This window comes from Trichosporon asahii (assembly GCF_000293215.1).
Source record: "Trichosporon asahii var. asahii CBS 2479 unplaced genomic scaffold scaffold00050, whole genome shotgun sequence".
In the NCBI taxonomy this organism is placed as follows: domain Eukaryota; kingdom Fungi; phylum Basidiomycota; class Tremellomycetes; order Trichosporonales; family Trichosporonaceae; genus Trichosporon; species Trichosporon asahii.
The window spans coordinates 545,357-568,270 of NW_014040874.1; the positions used below are offsets into that span (position 1 = coordinate 545,357).

Genomic DNA, 22,914 nt, shown 5'->3' on the forward strand with positions numbered 1-22,914 from the left:
TGACAGCATCACGTGATACCGCACTCACCTTACCTTTGTTAAACGAAATTTGGAATCTTCGTGCGCACATCAACATACACTCTGTCGAGTAGCAGCAGTGTAGCATGTCTGCTGAGACTTTCCATGCCGACTGGATAGCGAAGGGCGAAGCGTCCTCTACGACGCCATCAAAGGCTAAAGCGAAGTCGAAGTCGTCGCAGTCATCATGGCAAGCTCTTGGTGAGTTGGCTTGAACATGGTCTTGCTGACCGGTTCCCAGGCGTGGCGCCGTCTCTCGTTCGTGCACTACAGTTGAGGGGCTTCAAGACTCCGACTCCGGTCCAACGTGCTTCTATCCCTTTAACTATCTCAAACCCGCCGAGAGATGTTCTTGGCATGGCGCGTACTGGGTCCGGCAAAACCTTAGCCTACCTCATCCCCCTTCTGCACCGTCTCGGATTTCGCCGCGAGGGTGCTGGCATCAGAGCACTCATTATGTGTCCGAGCAGAGAACTAGCTGTTCAGATTCTGAAAGCCGGAAAGGATTTGTCTAGAAACTTGGCAACTGGAGTATCTGACGCCCAGCCTCTGCGTTGGAGCTTGGTGATGGGTGGCGAATCTCTCGATGCTCAATTCGAATCGATTGTCAGCCGGCCAGACATGTGGGTTTAGGCGCCTGTACTGTTCTGACATCAGCGTTATTGCAACTCCAGGACGCTTTCTTCATCTCGCTGTGGAGATGGATCTTGACCTGCGTAGTGTGGAGGTCGTGATCTATGATGAGGCTGATCGGTGGGTGTTCACGTCTTCACAACGCTGATTGCAGATTGTTTGAAATGGGTTTCGAGCAGCAGTTACACGAAATCCTCCACCGACTGCCTGTTAACAGGCACAGTCTACTCTTCTCTGCAACCCTTCCGTCTTCTCTGGCCGAATTTGCCAAGGCTGGGCTGAACAACCCGGAGTTCGTTCGCCTGGACTCAGACATGCGAATCAACCCAGACTTAGATCTCGGGTTTTTCCATGTTAAGCCTGATGAGAAAGACGCCGGTCTTCTCTTGCTCTTGAGAGACGTTTTGAAGATTCCATCCAGAGCGGCATCGATCGACGCCGATCGAGCAAAGGCGATCATTTTCGCCTCGACCAAACATCACGTGGAGTACCTGTCTGTGCTGCTACAAGCTGCTGGGTACCGCGTGTCGTATATATACGGCTCACTCGATCAAGTTGCTCGTCAACAGCAGTTGAAGCGCTTCCGTGCTGCGGAGACGGACCTCTTGGTGGTAACGGACGTTGCAGCTCGAGGTATCGACATTCCCTCGATTCCGCACGTCATCAACTATGACCTCCCTACCGGTGTGAGAGTTTTCGTCCACAGAGTGGGACGTACTGCGCGAGCTGGACAACATGGTCATGCCTGGACACTCGTGACGCGAGATGATTTGCCGTACATGCGTGACTTGGAGATCTTCTTGGAGCGCGATTTTCTCAAGGACAAGGAATCGTATGGCAACCTTCCTCGCGACTCACTTGAGACCATGCTTGAATACGTCCAGCAGACGTTGGATATCGAAGAGTCGCAACTCCCCTCCCTTCGCGGGGTCATGAGAAGAGGCCAAACCATGTTTGAGAGATCACGAGCTAAGGCTAATAAAGACGCCTACAAGTACGTGAAGGAAATTTCTGCCTCAGGTGGTCCTTCGCTTGTGCACCCAGTGTTTAGCTCGAATGAGGCTCCTTCAGACTTGCAAGCTGCGGGGCGCGACAAACTGCTCGCTTCGATTGAGGCTTATCAACCGCACGAGACTATCTTCGAAATCGGCGCTCGCGGGAAGCAGGCAGCAGCCCAGCTGATGAAGCAGCGCCGCGACACCATAGCTCGTAGAAGGAGCCAACGTGCGAGCGCGCCTGACGACAACGCGATGGATCTGGATGACTCCGATGTTGACAACGAAAAGCCGGTAAGCCAGCTGACGCAGAACACTGGTGCCGTGCTTACATCACAGGTGAAGCCGACAGCTTCCAAGAGCTATCGCGATCCTAATTTCTATCTACCTCAGGAGCGGGTGGAAACGAACAGAGAGAGAGGGTGAGTCAACCTCCGTGACCAATAATAACAGCCAGCTATTCCCTGAAGGAAGGAACCACATTCGCGGAGCAAGCGCGGTCGGCGACCCTTGACTTGAACGCCGATGAGGGCGATGCGGCGCGCGCCCAGAAGGCAAGCCAACTCAAGTGGGATCGGAAGAGGAAGAGATTTGTCAAGGATGCGCCGGGTGGCGACAACAAGAAGATGATCCGGAGTGAGAGTGGAGCTTTGCTACCCGCAACCTTCAAGAGCGGAAAGTTTGCCGATTGGAAGAAGAGTCGACGTAGCCGCGCGGACCACGCCCTTGGAAGCGAGGCGCAGTCTGGCGGCCTTGCCACTGCTCACTCTATTGTAAAGGAGCGGCGAATCAAAGAGAAGGTTCGTCCCTTGTCAAACACCCCCACTAACAGCAGCGTCAGCTGAAGAACGCGAGGCCACCGAAAAGGCGGAAGTAGTCGGGCTTTTGCATCTATGGAAAAGGACCTCTGGGCCGCTCGTCATCCAGATGCATGTCTGAAAGACTTCCGCTCTGAAGCTACACCTTGTTCGTGCCGCTTGAGTCATTCTATTAGGGCGTGGTAAGGGGTCAGCAGTGATGGTGCCATGACGTGTGCTCAATGCGTGTCGACTGCGCCTTTTTGTGTGTACTATTCCCCAATTGCACCTGTCGCAATATCCTTCGGCATCGTGCTCCATTGAGTTGACCGTCTCATTGGACATGAAACGACGATCTGCGGCGACAACGGCGAGCGGAAATTCCTATCGTAGAGATTGCGGGCACTTAATTTGTCTACGCCTTGTGAGGTCCGCGCCACCATTCTCCTCGCAGTCCTGCCCGATGCTGACGAGAAACGACTTACTGTACCTACTAACCCCAGTCGTGTCATTGGGAATGCAACAGATGGTCTGCCAAATCCAAGAAATGGCCTGCCAAATCAATCACTATATATATGCATAGACATCATGATGCTGGACTAAGCGCTGTGGACTCGTCAGACTGATATAGGTCCGATAGCTTACCTGCTTAAACGATGATGCAACCGTGCTGGTAGCCACCAGATCCAGTTCCGGGCTCCTCCTGGTTGACGGGCTCGTTGGTGTAGGCCATTGTTGCTGTTGGTTTGGTTGGTGGTTGGAGAGAGGAGTGGAGAGAAAAGAGGAGTTGTTGTTGTTGATGTCGAAAAGAGAGCGCCAGACCCCCGTCTTATATATCTTTTCCCGGGCTACTCAGCGGCCAGACTTGCTCATTCATCGCGGGCTTGCCATCTAGAGACCACGTTTCAGCTCCAGGCATCGCGTCTGAGGTCTGTCGTCTCCCTTACCGCTACATACGCCGTGTGCTGCCTATCGCAGGCCGGCCGTGCGACGAGACGAGTAGGTGCCCATTGTCCATCAAGAACGCTGAGTCAGCGAGTGTGCAGTGTTCATTGTGCCGATCACTGGCCATCACCCGCCATTTCGGAGGCCGACTTGGCATCACTCTGGGTTCTTTGTCCGTGGAGAGAGTGGGGATGGAGACGGAAAGTGGAATGCTACCGGCCGGAAGCGGAGACCGCCACAAACAATGGTCGCTCACCGTGGTCGCCAACGGCCCCAGATGCGGGTGAGACATCGGAGCAGGGACGTGCCGCCGGCAAAGTCGGGGATCGCTTGCGAGCGAGATCCTCTCTATTCTTTCGACGGGGAATGGAGATCATGCAGACCCTCGTCGTTGCCCGATGTGCGGACCGCGGCGGACCGTCGTGCCGGGGCTGTGGGGGTACATGTGAGAGTTTATTGTGCATGTGCTCTGATCGCCGTGCTGGTTTCGGACACGGCCTGCTTGCATTGTGTTCAATCTAGCGTCTGCAGAGATCAAAGACTGGGACTACTGTAACTTGCAAAAGGATGTTGTTCGCGGGGATTGCCGAACAGAATTACGATGCGATGGCATTGGTGACACCCGGCGCCACACCCTCCGAAGACCAGGTGCCCATTGCACAGACCCCAGCCCGGACACCCGAGGCACGACGGCCTGTCCTCGTGCTATTCTGGAAACAAGTCCGCTGACACCAGTAAGAAGTTGGTCTATGCGCTGCGGACAGTGCATCTGTGCAACTGCACTCCTCCCGTGCTGCCCGAAGTGGCACCTGCCACAAAGGTCGATGTCAGTAGCCCGACATCGTCGGGCAAGCTGACAGCCGCAGAGATGGACAATAGGATCACTCCGTTCCCTCCAACGACAAGCCCAGATCCATGCCGTCGGCCAAGGAGGCAGTCTCAGCCACCAGCAGTGACGCATGTCTCGCACGACGAAGGCTCTTCCTCGCAGCATGGCGTCGCCGCCGCCTTCCACAGCGATCTGGCACAAGTCAGGCCGCTTCCGTAGGCTAAGACGAGGCTGAACTTTAGGTGGCCAGGTGGCCTGCTTCACATCTCGCATCAACTTCCATGCCTCGAGGAGAACCGCGGAGAGTTACATGATCATTTGGCTGAACTTGCAGAGCGGCCCAAGCGACCGAACCGGACCCGACCATCTCCACCAGCCCCGCACAGAAGAGCGCATGGCTCACCTGGGCGTGCGCTCTGGCCCTCGCCCTTGACTCCTTCGTTGTCACCTGCGACAAGTACTGAAACAAGGCGAGACAGCTCAAACAATGAGTGACAAAGAGCACACTAGTGCGGGGCTGAAACCGGATCTACACTCCGCCTCCGCTTTCCGTGCTTCTTCCCTGCCCTCGTCGTTCCATCCATGCCATTGCCGTCGGCGTCCCAATGCTCGACCAGAAGTGAAGCTGTGTGGTATGCAGATTCCACGATGCCCCCGCAGCAAGTCATGCGACGTTGCGATGGTGCACAGCAATGATGCATTCTATTGTTTACTGTCGACTCTGCTCTAACCTTCTCCGCTCTCGAATCTGCATGCTCGTGTCACTGAATTCCACATTTTGCCCAACAGCTGTGTCCTCGGCCATCGCTCGGCTTAGATGTTCACGGCACTGGGGTTCAGTTCAAGAAGCAAACGAGTGAACTCACCGGTAGAGGAGGATGTAAGCAACCGAGTCCTCGCCACCGCCGTCCATGGACTGGATCTTGGAGGCAGGCACAATCGAAACCTTGTCGTCTGGTTGTCAGCTGTCACCGTCAAGCGCTTAGCTCACCATCAAACTTGTACCAGTCCTCCTCGCCCGAGGCGGCCGGCTCGCCGTCGTCCTTCCGCGTCCAGCCGATGTAGTGACCCGAGTCGGCCGAGGCGCCCTTGTGCGTAACAAGCGCTGGATGTCAGTTCCTCTAAGCTGGGCGTAAACTCACCGCAAAGCTCGTACATAGCGGTCGGATTTGAGCCGACGTCAGCCTCGACGCCGCTCTCCTTCACGAGCTTCTCGACCTCGGCGTGCTCCTCAGCGCGAATCTGGTCCTCGGTCTTCTCGTCCTCGTCCGCAGCCTTCTTCTTGCCGAGACCGCGCTTGGCAATCTTGGCGCGATCGTCCCGCACCTTCAGGATGTTCTTCACTGCCGTGTTGATCGGGAGCACCTTCTCGCGCAGCTCCTCTGTCATAATGTCCGTCACGTCAAGCTGCAGAGGGTACTTGACCTTGCGCATAATCTTGGCCTTCTTCTGGATGTCGCGGCGCCAGTAGAACCGCACCATGTGGATGGCCAGGTACTGCGGTAAACGGGACATACGCGACTCAACATTGTACGGCACAGTTCGGTTCAGCGTCGGGCTGTTCTTCTCCACCTGCTGATCCAGACTGTCGCGGATTCCCGACATAAGGAAGTTGGTATTGATCGTGATGTTGCATTCCAGCTTGAGCACCTTCTCGGTCGAGAACGACGCGGGCTCCTCCGGGGCCTCGGGGCACGACATCTTCTTCGTGAGCTGGATCGCCATCCACTCATCGATGAACGAGCCGTTGGGTGTGGAGCCAGGGAGACAAGCGCGCAGAGCAGAGATAAGCGCAGTCCACGCCTCGTCCGCATCTGAGACATGTCAGTAATGGGCACACACACTACGTTAAACTCACCTTGCTGGGCGTAATGTCCGTGGTCCTGCTCAGCGAACTGCGGCGCGAGGGTTCGGAGAGCGGTGATAAGACCGGCAGGAGGGACAGCGTCGGTCGTGCTGTTCATGCCGTTGAAGAGGTTCTTCATCGAGGTCGTCAGCCGTCCCTCGGGGCCGGCGGGAGGAGTAGCGCTCTCGAGCGTCGTCTGGAGCTGAGGGATGGTCCTGAGGGCCTGGAGGGTCGAGTTAAGATAACACGTGTTGCCGAGGTTGATAAGACCAGGCGGGCTGCGGGTCGCCATGGCAAGTTCCGAGTCGTCCATATCCTCCACGAAAACAATCTGCTCCTTGGGAGCTTCCGGCAGGGGTCCAGCATTACCGATAACCTGGCGTCAGAGGAGCTACTCGAGCGATTAGCGACTGGCTAGCTCACAGTAATGACTTGTCCCTGTTGTCAGCGCTGCAATGTACGGGTATAACTCACAGGCTTCAGTCCCATTTTCGAGAGATCGGCATCGTCCTTGTTTGTCAGCTCGCCGCCGCCGCACGTTGTCGCACCTTGAGGATACCCTTCAGCATGACCTTCATGCGATCTGCTGTTAGTCACCGGCGCTATTCGCTTAACTCACCAGCTGGCACGCCGGTCACCTTGTAGATCGAGTCCTTGAACGCCGGCACCGGGGCCGTCACGTCCACATCAACGGGGTATGTTTTGCCGCCGTGCTTGATTGTCACTGTACGTTAGCACCATTTGCGCACAGCCGAAGCAGTCCAGACAATGCGCGTCAACCGCCCAGTGCCGACCGTTTCGTACTCACCGTTCATCGTGTCGGGGGTGCGAGTAGGAGGCATGTGGTGAAGGGAAGGACAGTGTCATTCCGAGCTTAGGTACGCCGAATCTTTGCTTCTATGACGCGTCGTTGCATGACGATATCTGCTTCCGTTATGGGCGGCAAGCAGTCTGGATCACATAATCAGGTAGCGTTGACGGCGATAAAACAACGTTTCATGCATACATTACAGATGCTAGGTGCTATGCAGTAATTGTCGAGAAAGGTATATGCTTGAGACGAGGTATCATTGGAAAAATGCGTCTCAAGTAACAGGGGATGGTTTGCGAGCGGGTTCGGTCGTGTGTGGGTGATTGTCGTGGGTTTGTTTACAACTTTCGCCAGGCGGTGATGATGAACTCGATCCAGACAAAGGCGATGAATCCCAAGCTGGTGCTGAAAGCCACCTTTCCTCGATGCCTTTCGGCGTCCGTCCTTGCCAGTCCGCTCTGTGGGTCATCAATTGTGATGGGCAACGGGTCAGGAGAGTTCGTACGGCGAGCGAGTGTGAGGGGTTCGTCCTCGAGGAAGACGTCTTGGATGGTTGTCGTGTCGTCGCTGTCGTACTCTTCGCTGGAGTCCTCCGGCTCCTCCTCGCTGGGAGACAGAGGGAGCCGTTCATACCTCCTGGCCTCGAACATCCTTGCCCGCTTGCGGTTGATCTGGCCTCTTCGGATAGCCTCAAACTTCCAGAGACCGAGAAGCTGACCGATCTGCAGCACGTTCAAAGCGGCGAAAATGACGAGTAGACTGTGCACAGCCCACTTCTTGCCGCGGCTCTCCTGCTCGTAGTCCAGCCAGAGACCTGCTGTGGTCTGAGTTGCTGTGGAAGCAGCAACCTCGACAGCCTTGTGGATACCGAGTCCGAGAGGCACCAAGGAAGACGGCAGGATTCGAGGAACGAGAATGACCAGCAAGAGCGGAGATGCACCGTGTCCAAACGCCCAAGAGATCAGAGCAGGCGTTGGAGACGAGACCCACGAAACGGGCAGCGAGAGGGCGAAGTAGCACACTAATGTCAAGACGCAAGAGATGAGAAGCAGCTTGAACGTCGTGCGAGGCGTCTCGGGACTGAAGTGGTCCGTGACCCAGCCGATGACTGGGTACAGCACGATAGCGCCAGCCAGCAAGATCGACGCGTTGAGGGCAGCCTTGCCGTCTGTCAGGTGGTAGCGAATCTTGATGATCTGGCCAGTTAGTCGTGGAAGGTAACGCAGGCAACTCACATTGGCACTCAGGTGGAGGAAGGGCTGCCAAATCATGCCACACGTAACGTTGAAGAGAATAAAGGCCCAGAATACGTCTCCGAGACGGCTGAGACCGTCCCATTTCACGATTCTCGCTGCTCGCTCTGGCATGTTCGGGTTCTCACCCCAGTGGAACATCAATCGTAAGATGTTGAAGAACCAAGACAGCGTGCAGAGAATCAGACCGACTGCGAACGGCGCTCCGTCGCCTCCCCAGCTGGCGAGCGGCAGCGACGTCAGAGCTGCGATAAAGCTCGACGACTTGCCACTGACGAGACCGAGCGCAAGAGACAGACCCAGGTGACCGCCCGGTGACAGCCTCGCCAGCAAAGTCTCCTGAACGACCATGAGAGGCGTCATGCCGAGTCCGAACACCCAGAGACCCAGAGTCATGGCCCAGATCTGATGCTTTAACGTTCCCAGGTAGAGGATGATCTGCCCGATGAGGACGAAGGTCGTGCACACCACCGACGACAGCCGGGTACCGAATCGTGCCACGAGAATGCCACCGACGAGTGGCGTCCAGGTCGCGTTCAGACTGAGAGCGTCAGTAAACAACCTTCGCGTGACAAGCCAGTGAAACAATTGGGGATAGATCAGGAAGATAAGCAGTCACGTAAGACAAGCGTGCCATTCCGGACAAGACTCACTTCAGTGCAGAGATCATGAGCGAGAACTGGCTGTTCGTGCTGCCGAGCTCGCGGTGGAGTCGCGACTTGAGCGGTCCGAGCGAATATTGGGTGCTGTGATGTCAGCCAAAGTCCAAAAATAGCGATGCGATAAGATGGGGTGGAGTTGCTGGGAAATGTTGGCCGATCGGTGTGTGCGCACTCACTAATGCGAGCCGATAGACAGCGTGCAGACCGCGAGGAGCGCCCAAAAGCGGCCCTTCGTCATGTCGCCGTGGGCGGCTTCGAGGTCCAGCGCTCTACTCCTCAGCACGCTCGCCGAGCTCAGCCTCCGGGGCCGCTTTCCCTGAGGCGGGGCAAGGAATGATCGACTCGGCGAGCTGTTCCCGGGCGTGCGATCTGGGATCGGTCCTCCGGAGGGGACGTCGCGGCGGGGCCAGGTGCCGAAGCGAGCATTCTGGCTTCGCGACGGCGTCACGGGAGCCGCCTGCTCGGCTGCTGCGGCGAGGTTGGTGGCAACATCGGTCGGGCTGCCGGGGCGGGGTGTCGATGCCCCTGACTCGTAGTCGTGGGAGGGATGGCGATGCCGCGATGAGGGGAGTAAGGCGGAAGCCTCGCCGCTATCTCGAGGCATTGTTACTCCATCTGCTTGGTGCGTGTGTCGATGGAGAAAAGAGAAGGTCCGGTATTATGGCGTAGGCGTAACCTGGTTGTTCAACCGAAACGACTAGTGAGACCTGGCCTGCGCATCTTCGGACAACGGCAGGCACCCGGTCGTAGCGGTTGGACATTGTGGTTGGTTGCTCCGCACAGTGTCACGTGGTGTCACGTGCCACCCGGCAGTGGCGTCGCTGTAACTCATACGGATTTGTTGTTGCCTGCAATGCATAATGTGTAGCCCTCTTCGCCAGCGCACCACACAGCCAAGCGAAGGGAGAACGTCAGTGACTGATGTAACGATGTCACTGTGGCACACAGATGGTCATGATCAGCATATCAGCAGTGTAACTTCATGAATAGACAAGTAACCAAAGTCACACAACTGTCGTTGCTCACGGCCTGTCAAGCACCAGACGCACACGACCACCGGTTTAATCGAAGTTAACCCTCGTACGTCACGCGCAGAAACCCTGTCCTGGGTCTGGGACGATGGAGAGAGCGAGGACATTTAACCTTGATTCTGCCGCCCCTTGCACTCCACCCTAGGACTTGGCCGTCTAGTTCTCCCACGGATGTCCACTCAAGCTCGATGGTGTTCACCACCTCGTCACATCGAGAAGAGGCCGTTGCGGCGATATCTCCCGTCATGACGTCTGGGCATGCCCACCCGACAACAACATAGCAGCAATGCGTCATAGAGCTGAACGTCGATCGTCAGGTGTGCATGGGATCAGTCTTCCATGAGCGGGGAGTGGGCGCGACGAACTGGCGTACGACATCTTGTCATAGTGACACTCGCTGCGTTTTGGCCCGATTCAGCAGTTCCAACTGACCAGAAAGTCAGGTCGTTCGGATGGGCTCAATGGCAAATAGAAGGCGCCGCCACTCGCGTCGCGCACAGAGTAGAGGGAACGCCGTGCGCACCTTCTGCACCTGATGTGTGCCCGTTGGTGGGCACCGTGACATGAAAGTCAGTCACGGCGCGGCCCAGCACCCTGCGTGGCAGCAGATCAGGAGGCGTCGGACGGTTCGTTGCACTCGGTGTAGCACTAGCGTCGGGATCTCTGCGTACCGACCCAAGCTTCCCAACAGCAGTGCAGCACACTTGCGTTTCCAAAGACCGAAGACGATACGTTATCGAGGATGTAGGTCAAATAGGGCTTTCGAGCATCGGTCTTTGAACTCTTCTATTTTCAATGGCTGTTAGATAATCACCGGGTTTCGAGTATTACCCCTTCACGATAATCCGAACAGACTTGCGCAAACGCCTGCTTTCCGAAGCAAAGTGCACCCATTCTGGGATCTGGACGCTGGCGAGCCTAAACCTCCGGCCAATGGGGCGGGCAATGAGTAATGCACTACGGGGAGTGGATCCAGCTGTTACTAATGGGACGGGGAATGCAAGCTGAAACGGCCTCTGCATATCTGCATGCTGTTACGCCTGCTGGCTCGTTGCTGGCTCGCTGGAATACCGAATCCGAATCTGAGGTTTTCTCGAGGCCGCCGGGGTTCGCGATGCTGTCACGGGGCGCGGCGCGCGGACAGGGCAGCGGGCGCCGGGCTTGCCGTTGCGGGCGAGCGGTGCCCTGCGCCCTCTGCCGAAGGTCTTGCCGATGCGAACTGACCTGTCGCATGTCGGGATTCCCGCGAACTGTGGGCATCGTTGGCGGAGGGGCGTTGGCCGCCCTCAGTTCAGGACGCATCCTGCAGACGCCAAGGCTGGGGCGGCGGCGGACCCTGGGACCTGAAGTGAACTCGAGCGGTCGTCACATCGGAACGAAATGAAGGTAATTCAACAACGTCCTTATCTGACAGTCTTGATGCATGTTAATACGACGTAATGGGTTAGTCTCAGACGAGCAATGATCGATGAACTTATTCTCGACTAGTATCCCTGATCCACTTTCCGTTTCGACTAAGCGACCACCATGTTCTCCTATTCTAGTCCAGTGTATTCATCTGGCCTGCCACTGCTGGCGGAAGTGGCTTAATCTGCGGACGAGGGGGCCAGGGCAGCGGAACGGACACTCCCCTCGGCCTCAGCTTCGGCATTGCGGTCCAGGCTCTGCGGCCGGCTCCGCTAGGGCGTTGGTCAGCACCGTTATCAATCCGAGGCCACCGGGCATTGCTGGCCTCCAAGGATGGCGGAGGGACGGACCGCTCCTGACGCGCCTGACGCGCGACGCGCCAGCCTCATAGGCTCAGAAGGTCGATTGTCGCGAATCGAACCGACACCGACATCCGGATCCGTGATGACAAAATACTTGGCCGTTCATGCAAGCCTCAACGGATCAACGATCTCCCCGCCCCGTTCCCCAATTATGCTGGACCCTAGGCAGCATGTCAGCTGGCACCGCGGGTGCTCGGTCCGTGTGCAAGGCTATCTCACAACAGCCGCTGTGAGAACTGGCAATCAAAAGTTATTCAAAGCATGCGCACAGAGTCAGTCGTGCGGGGTGCACTCGGGAAGACCGAGGGCTGGAATAACGAGTGCCCAGCGGCCAGCGGCCAACAGCCACGAGTCGTCCCACGACATGCCATATGATATGGGACCGTTTGGGTCGTGTCTAAGTCGCGAAAAGAAAGAAGACCCGTCCCTGAATGGCACGAACAGTCTAAGGTTGAACGACGAGGGAGCCATGAGCCAGATGCCGGGCTGAGAAGCGAGGTTTGCCCAGACGACTCACTGTGCATGGTCCCACATGCATCAGCACGCGCTACATGGAAGTCTAGTGGTAAGTTGGATCCGTAGGGGGGTGTGGAACGGATATCGCTGTGGCCGAGAATGGTTGTGTCGGACGAAAACAAACAATTAAGAGAAGAGCAGACGGCCGTGCCTTTGACGTGGTGACATCAGGCGTGTGCAGGTCGGAAGAGCAGGCATGAGGCGCGCGAGGCTTGCAGACGGCAAAGTGTGCATAGTGGAGGCAGGCGTGCAGGAGTGGGCTAGACGAGCGTGATGACCTCCGATCTCATGCTGCCCCTGATGGGCTTCTGTAATTCTGCGCCCTCTGTGCTTAGGGCTGCCCTCGATGAGCCTCCAGGCCCGGCACCTGCCCTGGGTCCTGAGCCCTGAGGGCGCTCTGGGTCTACCCTCTGGCCCCGCCCCCGCCCGCCGAGGACGGTCTCAGCCGTCACCGTACACCCGGCTCTCCCATCATCGTCGCATCGTCAGACCCGCCGGCCATCCTGCGTCGTACGGGTCGTACGGGTCATCCTCTCTCGTCCTGCGTACCTGCGTCCTCCTGACCATTGACCCGCTGCCCGCCGCCTCATGCTACAGATCTCTCTGCTCATCAGCACCACCTCCTTCCCGCTCGACAACATAGCTCGTCCCACCTCCTCCTTCTTTTCTTCTTTGCTCTCCTCGATAACCATTGCGCACACACTTCCATCACCACCACTTGCAGCCTCGCCCGGTTCGTGTGGCCGTTTCTTGTAAGCACTCCCACATCCAGGGCCGGCGCCCTGGCACGACCTGCGGCATGTGTTGTGCATCATCCCACAACCGCCCACGCCCAGCCCAGCCATAGCCACTGCGTCGGGAACGAAAAGCTGACTCTGTATTATTTAGTTCGACACCGCCTTACCGTGCTTAAATTAGCTAGCCGCACTCACGACGCGTCAGTGCAAGGTGGTGCGGAGCAACAAGAGACAGCGTCCCGCTGCATCGTCGACACTCTTCTATAAACAACAGCCAAAGTCGAAGTCCACCCCGTTATCAAAGGTCTGAGCGACTCTTGGCACACGGTTTCAGCTCCCCTTTAAGACCACCACCGAACGCAGCTCGCCCGACCGCGACCGGCTGCCAGACGTACCGACGTTTGACTGCGTCCGCCTTCCTCGTGTTCAGCATTCCGGCCACTGTCTCAGCAGTCCGTCGCATTCGCTGCTCCCCGAGCCCTGCGCGCCTGGAATTTACCCTCCGTCCGGCGTTGAGGTGACTACGCGGTAGCGACGTCGGTCCCCACCCGTCATCCCAGCTCCTGGCTGCCTGCCGTTCGCCGTGCCGTCAACTTCATCACAGATCACGCTGCTCTCCTTATCTGAGACACGAGCCCTCAACCCGACCTGACAAGACATATCATACGTGCATTCGTGGAGCACGGTCGCATGCTGTTCCAGACCACGCTGGGTGTAGCTGCTAGCCGACGGCTTCCGTCTCGACGTTGAACGAAGCATCGTCCCACTCGCCGTCCATCAGCGACCAACGCCCCCGTCTCGCTGCTACCTCCTCCCGACTTCTTTTTCAATATGCCCAACATTCTCAGCAATATCCCGGGGCTCTCGGCTCTGCCCAGTATCCCAAATCCGATCAACCTGTTCACCGATGACGCAAGGCCGTTGAGCTCAATCCTCCGGCCAAACAACACACCCAACGGCACACCGAAAGCAGGTGCGGAAGAGGACCCCGACACTCCAGGCCGCGATCCCAATCGCCTTGCGCCTCCGGACCCCTCGACGCCGACGCCCGGTTCGCCGACGCAGAAACGTTTGCAGATCGCCGACCCGAGAGGTTCGGCCGTCACTATCGCCACTGACGCTGGCGGAGAGTCTGACACTGGCGGACCTCGGACATTGCAGCGCTCTGACACCGGAAGGAGACGTGGGCTCAGCGTGTCATCCAAAACTTCCGGTATGACGGGCGTATCGGGGGTGGCGGGGGCCGACCGTCGGCGACGACGTGTGGAGACCTTCGTGCTCGTCAAGCCTCCTCCTACGTCAGGCAAGAACCCGCTGAACCTACAAGTGCAGCTCGTCGTTCCAGCTCGCAACCCTCCGGGACGCCCTAGGAAAGGCTCCAATGCAGACTCCACTCGCATCCCTTCCGGCTCAAGTGTCTCGACGTCCGCGACTGCTGCGGCCGTTGCCGCCACGGGAGAAACATCATCAGCGGCGTCCACGCCTGCTCGGGGTTCGCTGGAGGAGAGCTCCCCGTCAGCCTCTCCCGAGTCTGACGCCGAGACCCCCCTCGCTCAAAAGTCGGCGAGCGGTGGTGGCCTGAAGCGGTCAGGATCAATGAGCTCGACCAAGAGTACGGGGTCAAGCTCGACGGGCAGCGGTCCCAGTAGCAGCGGCAAGCGAATCATTCCGCTGTACAATCTGGCAGTGCACAACGTCATGCAGCCGACACTCGTCACGGACGCTGGAACCGACAGCAAGGTCGCCAAGTACATGAAGAAGTACCTGGACATCACCGGTGTCGGAATACTGGAGCCGACGGAGGTCTGGTTCTCGCCGCTCGGCACCGGTCCTCCCGGCTCATCACCACGTCCCTCGTTCAACCTGCAGCACCGCCCGAACCGCCCTGCCTCCATGATGTCCAACATGTCCAACTTGACGCCGGCCAGCAGCCGCGTGGACGTCGACTCGCAGCGTGCGAGCACCGAGACGAAGAGCAGCGCGCGCGAGGCGCCCGCACGCGAGGACGGCGCGAAGAAGTTCTTCGGCAAGATTTTCCGAAAGCGCAACTCTGCTGAGCCTCTGATCGCCGATCGCTTGACGAAAATCACGTCTGCGTCTGCGACTTTCCTCGCGGTCGATGCGCCTGCAGTCAAGTCGCCCACGATGCCCGGATCTCCATCACTCACAGCCGTTACGACCGAGGCGGTGCCCGTCGGGCAATCGAGCAGTGCGACCTTCTCGCTCGCTCCCTCGGTTCTGAGTCGCACGACGTCGGAGATCTCGCTCGACGAGTCTGGCGCCATCGTCGGTCTGACCAAGGACGAGATTCTTCCCGGCCAGGACACGATTGCCCTCTCGCGCTCCCGCCGCCCGATCGGATACTCGTGGACGGTGCGCAAGTGGGCCAAGAAGAACACGGAAGGATGGGCTGCGCACCTCGTCGCTGCAGCTGCCGCCGGTCTCGAGCTGGTCGCGGGTGCCCTTCCCGCCGACGGCGAGGACGAGGTCGTCTTCGAATGGGTCAAGATGCGTGTCTCGCCCATCGACGCTTCGGGCGCGGCGGCCCTCCGGCGCCATCCGGCCGCCGACGCGCTCGACCCCTCCCGTCTCCGCCGCCCACGACGCACGACGACGCTCGGCCTCCCCTCACCCGCCGGCTCGCGACACGGCTCGCGCACCTCGCTCGTGGACGCGAAGGAGGGCTCTGTCTCGTCCCCGCTGAAACCAACGCTTAGTAGGCGTTCGTCAACGCTTCCGCCGCCGGACACAACCCCGCGCCGCCCGAGCGGCACGAACAGTGCCAGCGCCTCCGATGCCGAGAGCGAGCTGGGCCCGCGGCTCACGCGCGACAGCCGTCCGAGCACGCCGCTCGTGCACGTCGAAGACGACGATGACGAGTACGACTCGGACCCGGAGGACAGCGAGACGCCATGGACGTGCAGTGTCTATGTCAAGCACACGGGACAGCGGCAGCTGCTCGCCACGCTGACGCCGGCCCCGCACCACCCCAAGGTCATTGGCGTGCTCAAGATCCCGCAGGGCCTGCGCTCCGTCTCGCTCGCGAATGTGGGCACGCCAAACAATTAAGAGAAGAGCAGACGGCCGTGCCTTTGACGTGGTGACATCAGGCGTGTGCAGGTCGGAAGAGCAGGCATGAGGCGCGCGAGGCTTGCAGACGGCAAAGTGTGCATAGTGGAGGCAGGCGTGCAGGAGTGGGCTAGACGAGCGTGATGACCTCCGATCTCATGCTGCCCCTGATGGGCTTCTGTAATTCTGCGCCCTCTGTGCTTAGGGCTGCCCTCGATGAGCCTCCAGGCCCGGCAGCACCACCCCAAGGTCATTGGCGTGCTCAAGATCCCGCAGGGCCTGCGCTCCGTCTCGCTCGCGAATGTGGGCACGCTGGCTAGCGCAAGTGCCCAGAGGGGACAGAACGGGCACGAACTCGCACAGCGCGTCGGAGAGGAGGTGTGCCTCACGGAGGAAAACCTCAAGGACGTCGTGAGCGTTACGGCCATGTGGCTCGTGGCGCGCGAGGAGTTTGGCGGCCTCGGCAGGCAGAAGAAGTCGAAGAAGTGAGAGGCGAGCGGGCTCGAGGGCGACGCTTCCATCTCGACTTCTTCAGCTGCACCGCGCCCATACGACTGCGGCGACACTCTTCTCCCTCCTCCTCCTCCTCCTTATCATCATCTCCCCATCTTATCAACTTTTTTCCCCCTTTCTTCCCTCTTCTTCCATCGAACACTCCCCTTTCACGACTTGCACTCTCCCCTGCCACCCGATGGCAGATCGTAGACAGCAGACAGACAGACGGCAGCAATCGCAGCAAATCACAGGCAACACAGCACCATCACCCAGACTTGTATATTAATTACATCTTTATGTGCATGTACACATGACCATTGGTGCTGACTCGGTCTCGAGCGAAATTATGGGCGGCGTGGCGTCTACGTGTGCCGGCTGTAGGTACATGTTACAACAATTGACTTTGCGTGGGGTTCATGAGTGGGGAGATGGCTTGGACGCAGACGTGAGTGAATTCGTGGAGAACCATGATAGGTGACTTGCTTGAGGTCGGATCGGGATCGGTGCACTGTCCGAAAATTATAAGTGGTTGAAGGGGATGTGATGCACAGAGCGGGCGAGGGGGCACGATAACCCGTGCGCTAGGGCAGCTCCACGCGCTTCGCGACGTTCTGCCCGCACGCGCAGCGCACCTTTGTGTCCTCGATGCGGCCGAAGACCCATCCGCGGCGCTTGGCACGCATCGCGTGCTTGACTGGGTTTGATCCATTGGGGCCAGGGAGCGTGCGGCGGCCGATGTGGGGAACGACGACGTTGACGCTGAAGGCGTCGACGAGGTTGAGGGCGCCGAAGAGCCTGTCCCAGTGGTCCACCACCAGACCCGACTTGCCATCGGGCTCGAGCTCGTCCTCGCCAAAGTCTAGCGTGTACACGACCCGCCTCTGCTCGAACATGTTGGCCAGTTGGGACCTGTACTCGCCCGGGGTGGTGATGTTGCGGTTGCTGAGCGCGGTCAGGAGGCGCGAGCCCTGGAGCGCGCCTGCGTTGTGGATCGTGAGTTCCTTAAGCTCGTTCCAGAGGGGGAGGACGGAGAGCGCAAAGCTAAGCGCAGACGGGCCGTCGACGGCGCGTGCGTCGAGGCACACCTGCTCTGGACTGGCCAGGAGCGCGATGGTGCGTTGCATGAGCGGGCCGGGGAGGGGGCAGCGAATGACAAGGCGCTGCGCACCAGTCAGCACGTCCTCGAGCAAAGCGGCCGGCCACGGCGCATACTCTGGAACGCTGTGCAGGATGATGCACTTGATGCCTGTCACCCGGCGGGGCGACTTCTTCTTGAACCGCTTACGCGGATCGCGTTCCCGAGAGTCAACCATCTTGACCTCGACGAAGGTACGCAGAAACGGGCCCAGGTTCGTGCGTGTCAGGTGCACGGTGCGATGCAGCAGCGGTCGTAGCTGCGGGACCGTCGTCCGGGACATGAGCATGAGCGTGGCAAGCTGCGCGAACTGTTCGGTGCGCGCGAGGTACTGGCCCACGAGGTGCAGTAGCGTCTGCGTCCGCCGTCCCTCGAAGCGTAGATTCAGACTGAAGCGCTTGCTGAATGACGTCCCTGGTGGGGCCTCTTTCGCTGTCGGTGTTGAGAATGACCGCGAACGCAACCGATGCGGCTTGGGCTTCACAGTCTTCGTCTTCCTCGGTTTGTCTGCATCCTTGGCCGCGGTGTTCGGATCGGCGTTCACCTCGATCGTGTTCACTGATAAGGTTCTAGGCCCCAGCGGGCGCCGCAGCCCATGGCGCGGGGGCGAGGCGGGGAGCGTGAGGCGCCGCTTTGGGGAGGGTGGACTAGGAGCATTGGGCGCGCGAGCCAGAGGGACCTTGTCACTGCTGGCAGTTGTCAACGTTGGTGCGGGCTCGGGCAATGACTTGGCTCGCGGGACGGGAGGTGGAGGCATTGCCGCCGCCTTGCGGTCAGACACATTCCATAATTCGAAAGTTGGTTCAGAAGCGGCGGGTGTCGGTGCTTCGTCGACGTCCATCGGCTCATCACCACTATCGTCCACCAAGGAGGGGAGCAGGCGGGGCACGGGGGAGGTCGCGAGGTCTTCCTCAGAGTCGGACGGAGTGGGCGACGGCGTCGAGGCTGGAGGCCGGTACATGTACTTCCGGAGTGCTGTGACGGCGTTGTTTTCGTCTTCCTCGTCCTTCATGATGACGTCGGGTGGAGGTGTCGCGCAGCGGCGAAACCGGTCCGTGTCGAGATCGAGAGAACTCCGCGAGATGCTTTCGCGTACCATGGTGCGATGGAAGCCTCGACGGGTCGGAGGGCGTTCGAGCATATGAAGCGCAACAGAGACGGTGCAATGACAAGCGAGTGGCAAGATGGCTGGTGACAAAATCGAGTGAGTGGACTGTGGGCGTCAGGTGTCAGGAGCGAGTGTCAGTCCAGTCAATCAGTCCTTTGATCGATCGGCGAAACACACCGTGCGCACTAAGAGAATCTATCGAATCTAGTGATACAATACATCAAGGCAAAATGCGTGTGCACCATGCAGCGGCTGCGTGCGCTGTGACGTGCTCGATGCCGCGGGTGTCGAGGACAGTGTCCAACATCTGCCTGCGCCCTGCGGCTTACACCTTGAACCCTGACCCCTGCAGTGGTGATTTAAAGTGATGTCCAGTCTCCTGCAGTACCTCGATGGTCTGGCTTGTGCAGCAACCTACTCCAGCGAATGCTCTCCTCCAAAGAGATGGAATGATCGGCTGTAGCTGGCGCTCGCGATGAACTTGCCGTCCCGGCTAACATCCGCCGACATGACCTTGCCAGCGTCCGTGGCCAAGTCTCGGACGAGACGCCATTCATCCGCGCTCCACGCTCGGACGTGTCCATCGAAGCCAGCGGATACCAAAAACAGCCCAGACCTGGACAGCTCAGTCGACGAAGCTGATGTTGCCGCTGACGAGCCGTTCGCTGCGTTGTCCACATCCATCTTGCTGTCGTCCTGCTCGGGTTTATCGCCGCTGACATCATCGGCCGAGGCTCCGTTCGTCTTGACACTAGCATCGGGCAAGGATGTCGTGTCGATAGGGGCATCGAGGGGGATGAAGGGGTTCTCGTTCGCCGCACGGTAGAAGCGCAGGTCAGCAACACTGCTATTGTGGGCCGGGATAGTGTCTTGCGTTTTGAGGGCGCGCAGATCCCAGATACGAATCGTGTTGTCGCCTGATCCCGTCGCGAGTTGGAAGCCGTTCGGCGCAAAGTCCATAGAGAGAATCTCCTTTGCGTGACCGTCGAGAACCATGGCCGTTCTGCCCGTCCGCAGGTCCCAGACACGGCCAATGCCATCGAAACCAGCCGACGACACGAGAGCACCGTCATCCTGGAAGGCAAGAGCGATCACCTCCTTGCTGTGTCCCTCTTGGATGAGAAGCTCCTTCTGCGTCGCGACGTCCCAGAGCCTCCATGTTCCGTCAAAGCCGGCTGATCCCACGAAGGCTCCCGAAGGGTGGAAGGCCACACGACCAACACGCGCCAAGTGGCCCTCAAGAGAAGCCAGAGGTTTTTCGCTGTTTAGAGACCACAGTTTCACCGTTCCCTCTCCTCCTCCGGTAGCGAAGTTGACGGCCTCGGGAGAAAGCCCAATGGTCGCATCTGGGTGCCAATCTCCCCCACTAATCTTCTCCTCGTGACCCTTGTGCACTGAAACCTGGTTCAGGTTGGGAAGATCCCAAATCTTGGTCGCTCCGGTCCAGCTCGTGGTCAGGATGAGCTTCGAATTCGGAGAGAAACGAATGGTGGAGAGTGGTCGGTCATCACCAAATTGCGAGCCGAGGACGTTGAACGTTCGCAGATCGGAGTAAACCTCCTTCCGGACGTTCACGATCTTGCTGAGGGGCATGTTAACTTCGATGCGCTGTTTCGCTAATCTCCGGCGGGCTCGTGATAGTGAATAGCGGGCGATGGCTCGCCTAGCTTTCAGAAGATCTTCGGATCCCTCCGTGTAGAATTCGTCGTCGTCGTCATCCGAGCTATCGCTTGAGTCAACCTCAAGAGGCGCGCCCTTCTCCCTCTCATAGCTCTCCTGGATGATCTTCAGACGGTCTCGTCTGTCTCCGGGACCTTCACCAAAAAGTGTAATAGGTTCTCCGAATGCACGCAGACGCTCCCGCACCTTGCGATCGTCTGTCGGGACCGCCATCCGGCGCATGCGCTTCTTGCGCTCCAGTTGCTCATGGAGAGCCGCATTTTGGGCACGCTCGCGCTCGTCATCTGAACCTCCGAGCTTGTATTGGTTGTCGACGGCTGTTGTTAGCTTATATGTATTCCGCTGAACTAACTGAGATCGTCAAGGTCGACTTCCATGGCGGGCGATGTTATGGCACGGGATGATGCTGGTTGTAGCTCGCGCTCAGTGAAATCAACAGTGAAGTCAGTGGCGATTGCCAGGAACGGCGTGGTCATCCCTTATCACTCGAGACTCCACCTCATTGTTTCGGCCGTCTCAAGGTCCATCCGTCACCCAAAAGTTCGGCTGTTGGCCGAGAAACCAGTTGCTACACCGACTCACCACCACCAACGCTTCTCGATGCTTCGTCGGTTCGTCGTCGCCGGCCCGTCGCGAGCGCTGCTGGCGAGGCAACTGTCAACAGCTACGCAAGGAGCTGAGTCGACCGCTCAACCCGCTTCGACCGTGTCCTCAACGCCCTCTCCGGACCACACTGGGGTGCCTCAGGCGACTCTTCAACGGCTGATCGACATTGCTTCTCGGCCTGCGGGTACGCAGTCTCGTCAAGATCGATTCGAAGCATGGAGGATCTATTCCAACCTTGCTCCGGTGGACCGCTCTCGCCTGTCCTCCAACGAGCTCCGCGCGATCCTCCGAGTCATGGCACCTCGTTATGATGAGGCGTGGGGTATGGCCACGAGGGAGAGCGATATTCCGAAGCAGCGCATCAAGCAACATACCGCAAGGATGCGACAGGGCCACAAGATTGAAAACTCCCTGCAGGCTGTCATGGAGGAGCTCATGGTCCGCAACGAGAACAACCTGAACGACTGGCTCTTTGTCCTCAATGCTCTCGGTCGTTTAGGTCGGGTTTCGACGATCGAGGCCATCTTGTCCAAGGCGCCGGAGGAAATTCGCGACAACCGACGTGTACTGGAGGCTCGGCTTGGTGCCATCACAAACTGGTCTCGCAGCCTGTCGTCTGCTTTCCGAAAACCGCGACTTGAGTCCATCCAGATCGCCCACGACACTTTCTGGGACGTCTTCCAGAGAATATCCAGCCACAATCAGGACCTCAACGGCTTCACCCTTCGTTTACTTCTTACGTCCATCTCGAGCGTATCCAAACTGGTGGCGACGTCGGGTCAGCAGGAGGAGGGCCTGGAGCGCCTGGACGGGCTTTTCCGATACATCCTGGCGCAGGCCTACGGCCTCGACTTGGACAACCTGGCCGTCTCGGTTCAAGCCCGCGATGCCGGCGATGCCACTCGGACAGGGCTCGCCAAGCTGTCTGCGAAGGGTCTCACTGCTGTCATGACCCAGCTTGCTGCTGTCAAGACGGACCCGTACCGCATGATCGCCACGTACGAGCTGCTTACGAAGATGCCCCGTGCAGCTTACACGCAGGAGGAGATCTACGAGCAGGAGGAAGAGGATGACGATTACTACGTCACGCCGGACGTTCCGGCAGAGGAGCCTATCACGGAGGCGGAGGCTTCGCTGGCCTCTGAGGCTAGCAGCTCGTACCAGGGCTTCCGCACCATGGACCAGTTCTTCCCTCCCTCAACGAAACCAGCTGCAGTGTCGGCTCTTCCCGCTAAGGAGGCTGCTCGCCTCTCGGTGTGCAAGCCGATCTTCAGTCACGAGACGATCACCGTCTTGCTGACCGACTTCCTCGAGCGCGGCGTCGACCGCGCGCTCTTCCGACACGTTCTCCGTTCTGCTATAGCCGATGCCCAGGACGCTCGCGCTCGGTGGCTCGCCGTCTACCTCGGATGTCCTGACAGCCGACGACCCCGTCTGCGCAAGTCCGTCCGCCTGTCACCAGAGTGGTTCAAACAAGCTCTCGAGAGGGATGACCTCGAACTCGGCAAGGGATCGGGACAGACCGCTCTTCTGATCCAACGGGTTCTGGACTGGAACACAGAGGAGCTTGGAGTTATTTTCAACAAGGAGAAGGAAATCCGGGGCTGCGACGACCTCGAGTCCCTCCTTGAGTACCCTCCCTGGGCTAAGGACCCTCGAATCCGTCGTATCAAGCGCAACCTCGAGGTCTGCATCATTCCGGAGGAGCTCAAAACGATTGCCAGCGACACACGGACACTGAAGGGCCTGCTGGAGCGAGCGCAGGCCATGGCCAGCCAGCGGAGCGAGAGCCGAGCGCGACAGGCGAGGAACAGGAGTATTCGCGAGGCTGAGGCAGAGGCGGAGCGGTTGCGGGAGGAGGCGGAGCAGCAGGAGGCGCAGTCGTAGGACCTCTTATCATAGCATACCATTGTACCATGCATTAGGCATTGCAGCTCGAGTCGGCAGTGATGAGCCTCGGACCTGACTCGTTTCAGCTG

At 58.8% G+C, this 22,914-nt stretch overlaps 8 protein-coding genes across 8 annotated transcripts; 4 read left to right on the top strand and 4 right to left on the bottom strand.

Moving 5' to 3' along the window:
* Window positions 1-104: 104 nt before the first annotated feature.
* On the top strand, window positions 105-2,491 carry A1Q1_01444 (uncharacterized protein; the record flags this gene model as incomplete). The annotated part of the gene is made up of 5 exons (XM_014324483.1): window positions 105-219; window positions 260-641; window positions 806-1,940; window positions 1,999-2,068; window positions 2,121-2,491. The coding sequence occupies 5 exons, from the start codon at window positions 105-107 to the stop codon at window positions 2,489-2,491; spliced, it is 2,073 nt and encodes a 690-aa protein (XP_014179958.1).
* A 2,435-nt stretch (window positions 2,492-4,926) lies between these two features.
* A1Q1_01445 (ubiquitin carboxyl-terminal hydrolase 6) lies at window positions 4,927-6,905 on the bottom strand (the record flags this gene model as incomplete). Its single annotated transcript, XM_014324484.1, has 7 exons — window positions 4,927-5,029; window positions 5,084-5,171; window positions 5,360-6,031; window positions 6,076-6,439; window positions 6,538-6,635; window positions 6,683-6,787; window positions 6,872-6,905. The coding sequence occupies 7 exons, from the start codon at window positions 6,903-6,905 to the stop codon at window positions 4,927-4,929; spliced, it is 1,464 nt and encodes a 487-aa protein (XP_014179959.1).
* Window positions 6,906-7,212: 307 nt separating this feature from the next.
* A1Q1_01446 (uncharacterized protein) lies at window positions 7,213-9,393 on the bottom strand (the record flags this gene model as incomplete). Its single annotated transcript, XM_014324485.1, has 4 exons — window positions 7,213-8,061; window positions 8,110-8,668; window positions 8,781-8,873; window positions 8,966-9,393. 4 exons carry the CDS (start codon window positions 9,391-9,393, stop codon window positions 7,213-7,215), a joined length of 1,929 nt encoding a protein of 642 aa, XP_014179960.1.
* Window positions 9,394-13,673: 4,280 nt separating this feature from the next.
* On the top strand, window positions 13,674-15,911 carry A1Q1_01447 (uncharacterized protein; the record flags this gene model as incomplete). Its single annotated transcript, XM_014324486.1, has 1 exon — window positions 13,674-15,911. One exon carries the CDS (start codon window positions 13,674-13,676, stop codon window positions 15,909-15,911), a length of 2,238 nt encoding a protein of 745 aa, XP_014179961.1.
* Window positions 15,912-16,127: 216 nt separating this feature from the next.
* A1Q1_01448 (uncharacterized protein) lies at window positions 16,128-16,400 on the top strand (the record flags this gene model as incomplete). The annotated part of the gene is made up of 1 exon (XM_014324487.1): window positions 16,128-16,400. One exon carries the CDS (start codon window positions 16,128-16,130, stop codon window positions 16,398-16,400), a length of 273 nt encoding a protein of 90 aa, XP_014179962.1.
* A 587-nt stretch (window positions 16,401-16,987) lies between these two features.
* Window positions 16,988-18,553, bottom strand: A1Q1_01449 (uncharacterized protein; the record flags this gene model as incomplete). The annotated part of the gene is made up of 1 exon (XM_014324488.1): window positions 16,988-18,553. One exon carries the CDS (start codon window positions 18,551-18,553, stop codon window positions 16,988-16,990), a length of 1,566 nt encoding a protein of 521 aa, XP_014179963.1.
* Window positions 18,554-19,063: 510 nt separating this feature from the next.
* On the bottom strand, window positions 19,064-20,706 carry A1Q1_01450 (RNA processing-related protein; the record flags this gene model as incomplete). Its single annotated transcript, XM_014324489.1, has 2 exons — window positions 19,064-20,613; window positions 20,682-20,706. The coding sequence occupies 2 exons, from the start codon at window positions 20,704-20,706 to the stop codon at window positions 19,064-19,066; spliced, it is 1,575 nt and encodes a 524-aa protein (XP_014179964.1).
* Window positions 20,707-20,929: 223 nt separating this feature from the next.
* On the top strand, window positions 20,930-22,822 carry A1Q1_01451 (uncharacterized protein; the record flags this gene model as incomplete). Its single annotated transcript, XM_014324490.1, has 1 exon — window positions 20,930-22,822. One exon carries the CDS (start codon window positions 20,930-20,932, stop codon window positions 22,820-22,822), a length of 1,893 nt encoding a protein of 630 aa, XP_014179965.1.
* Window positions 22,823-22,914: the final 92 nt, after the last annotated feature.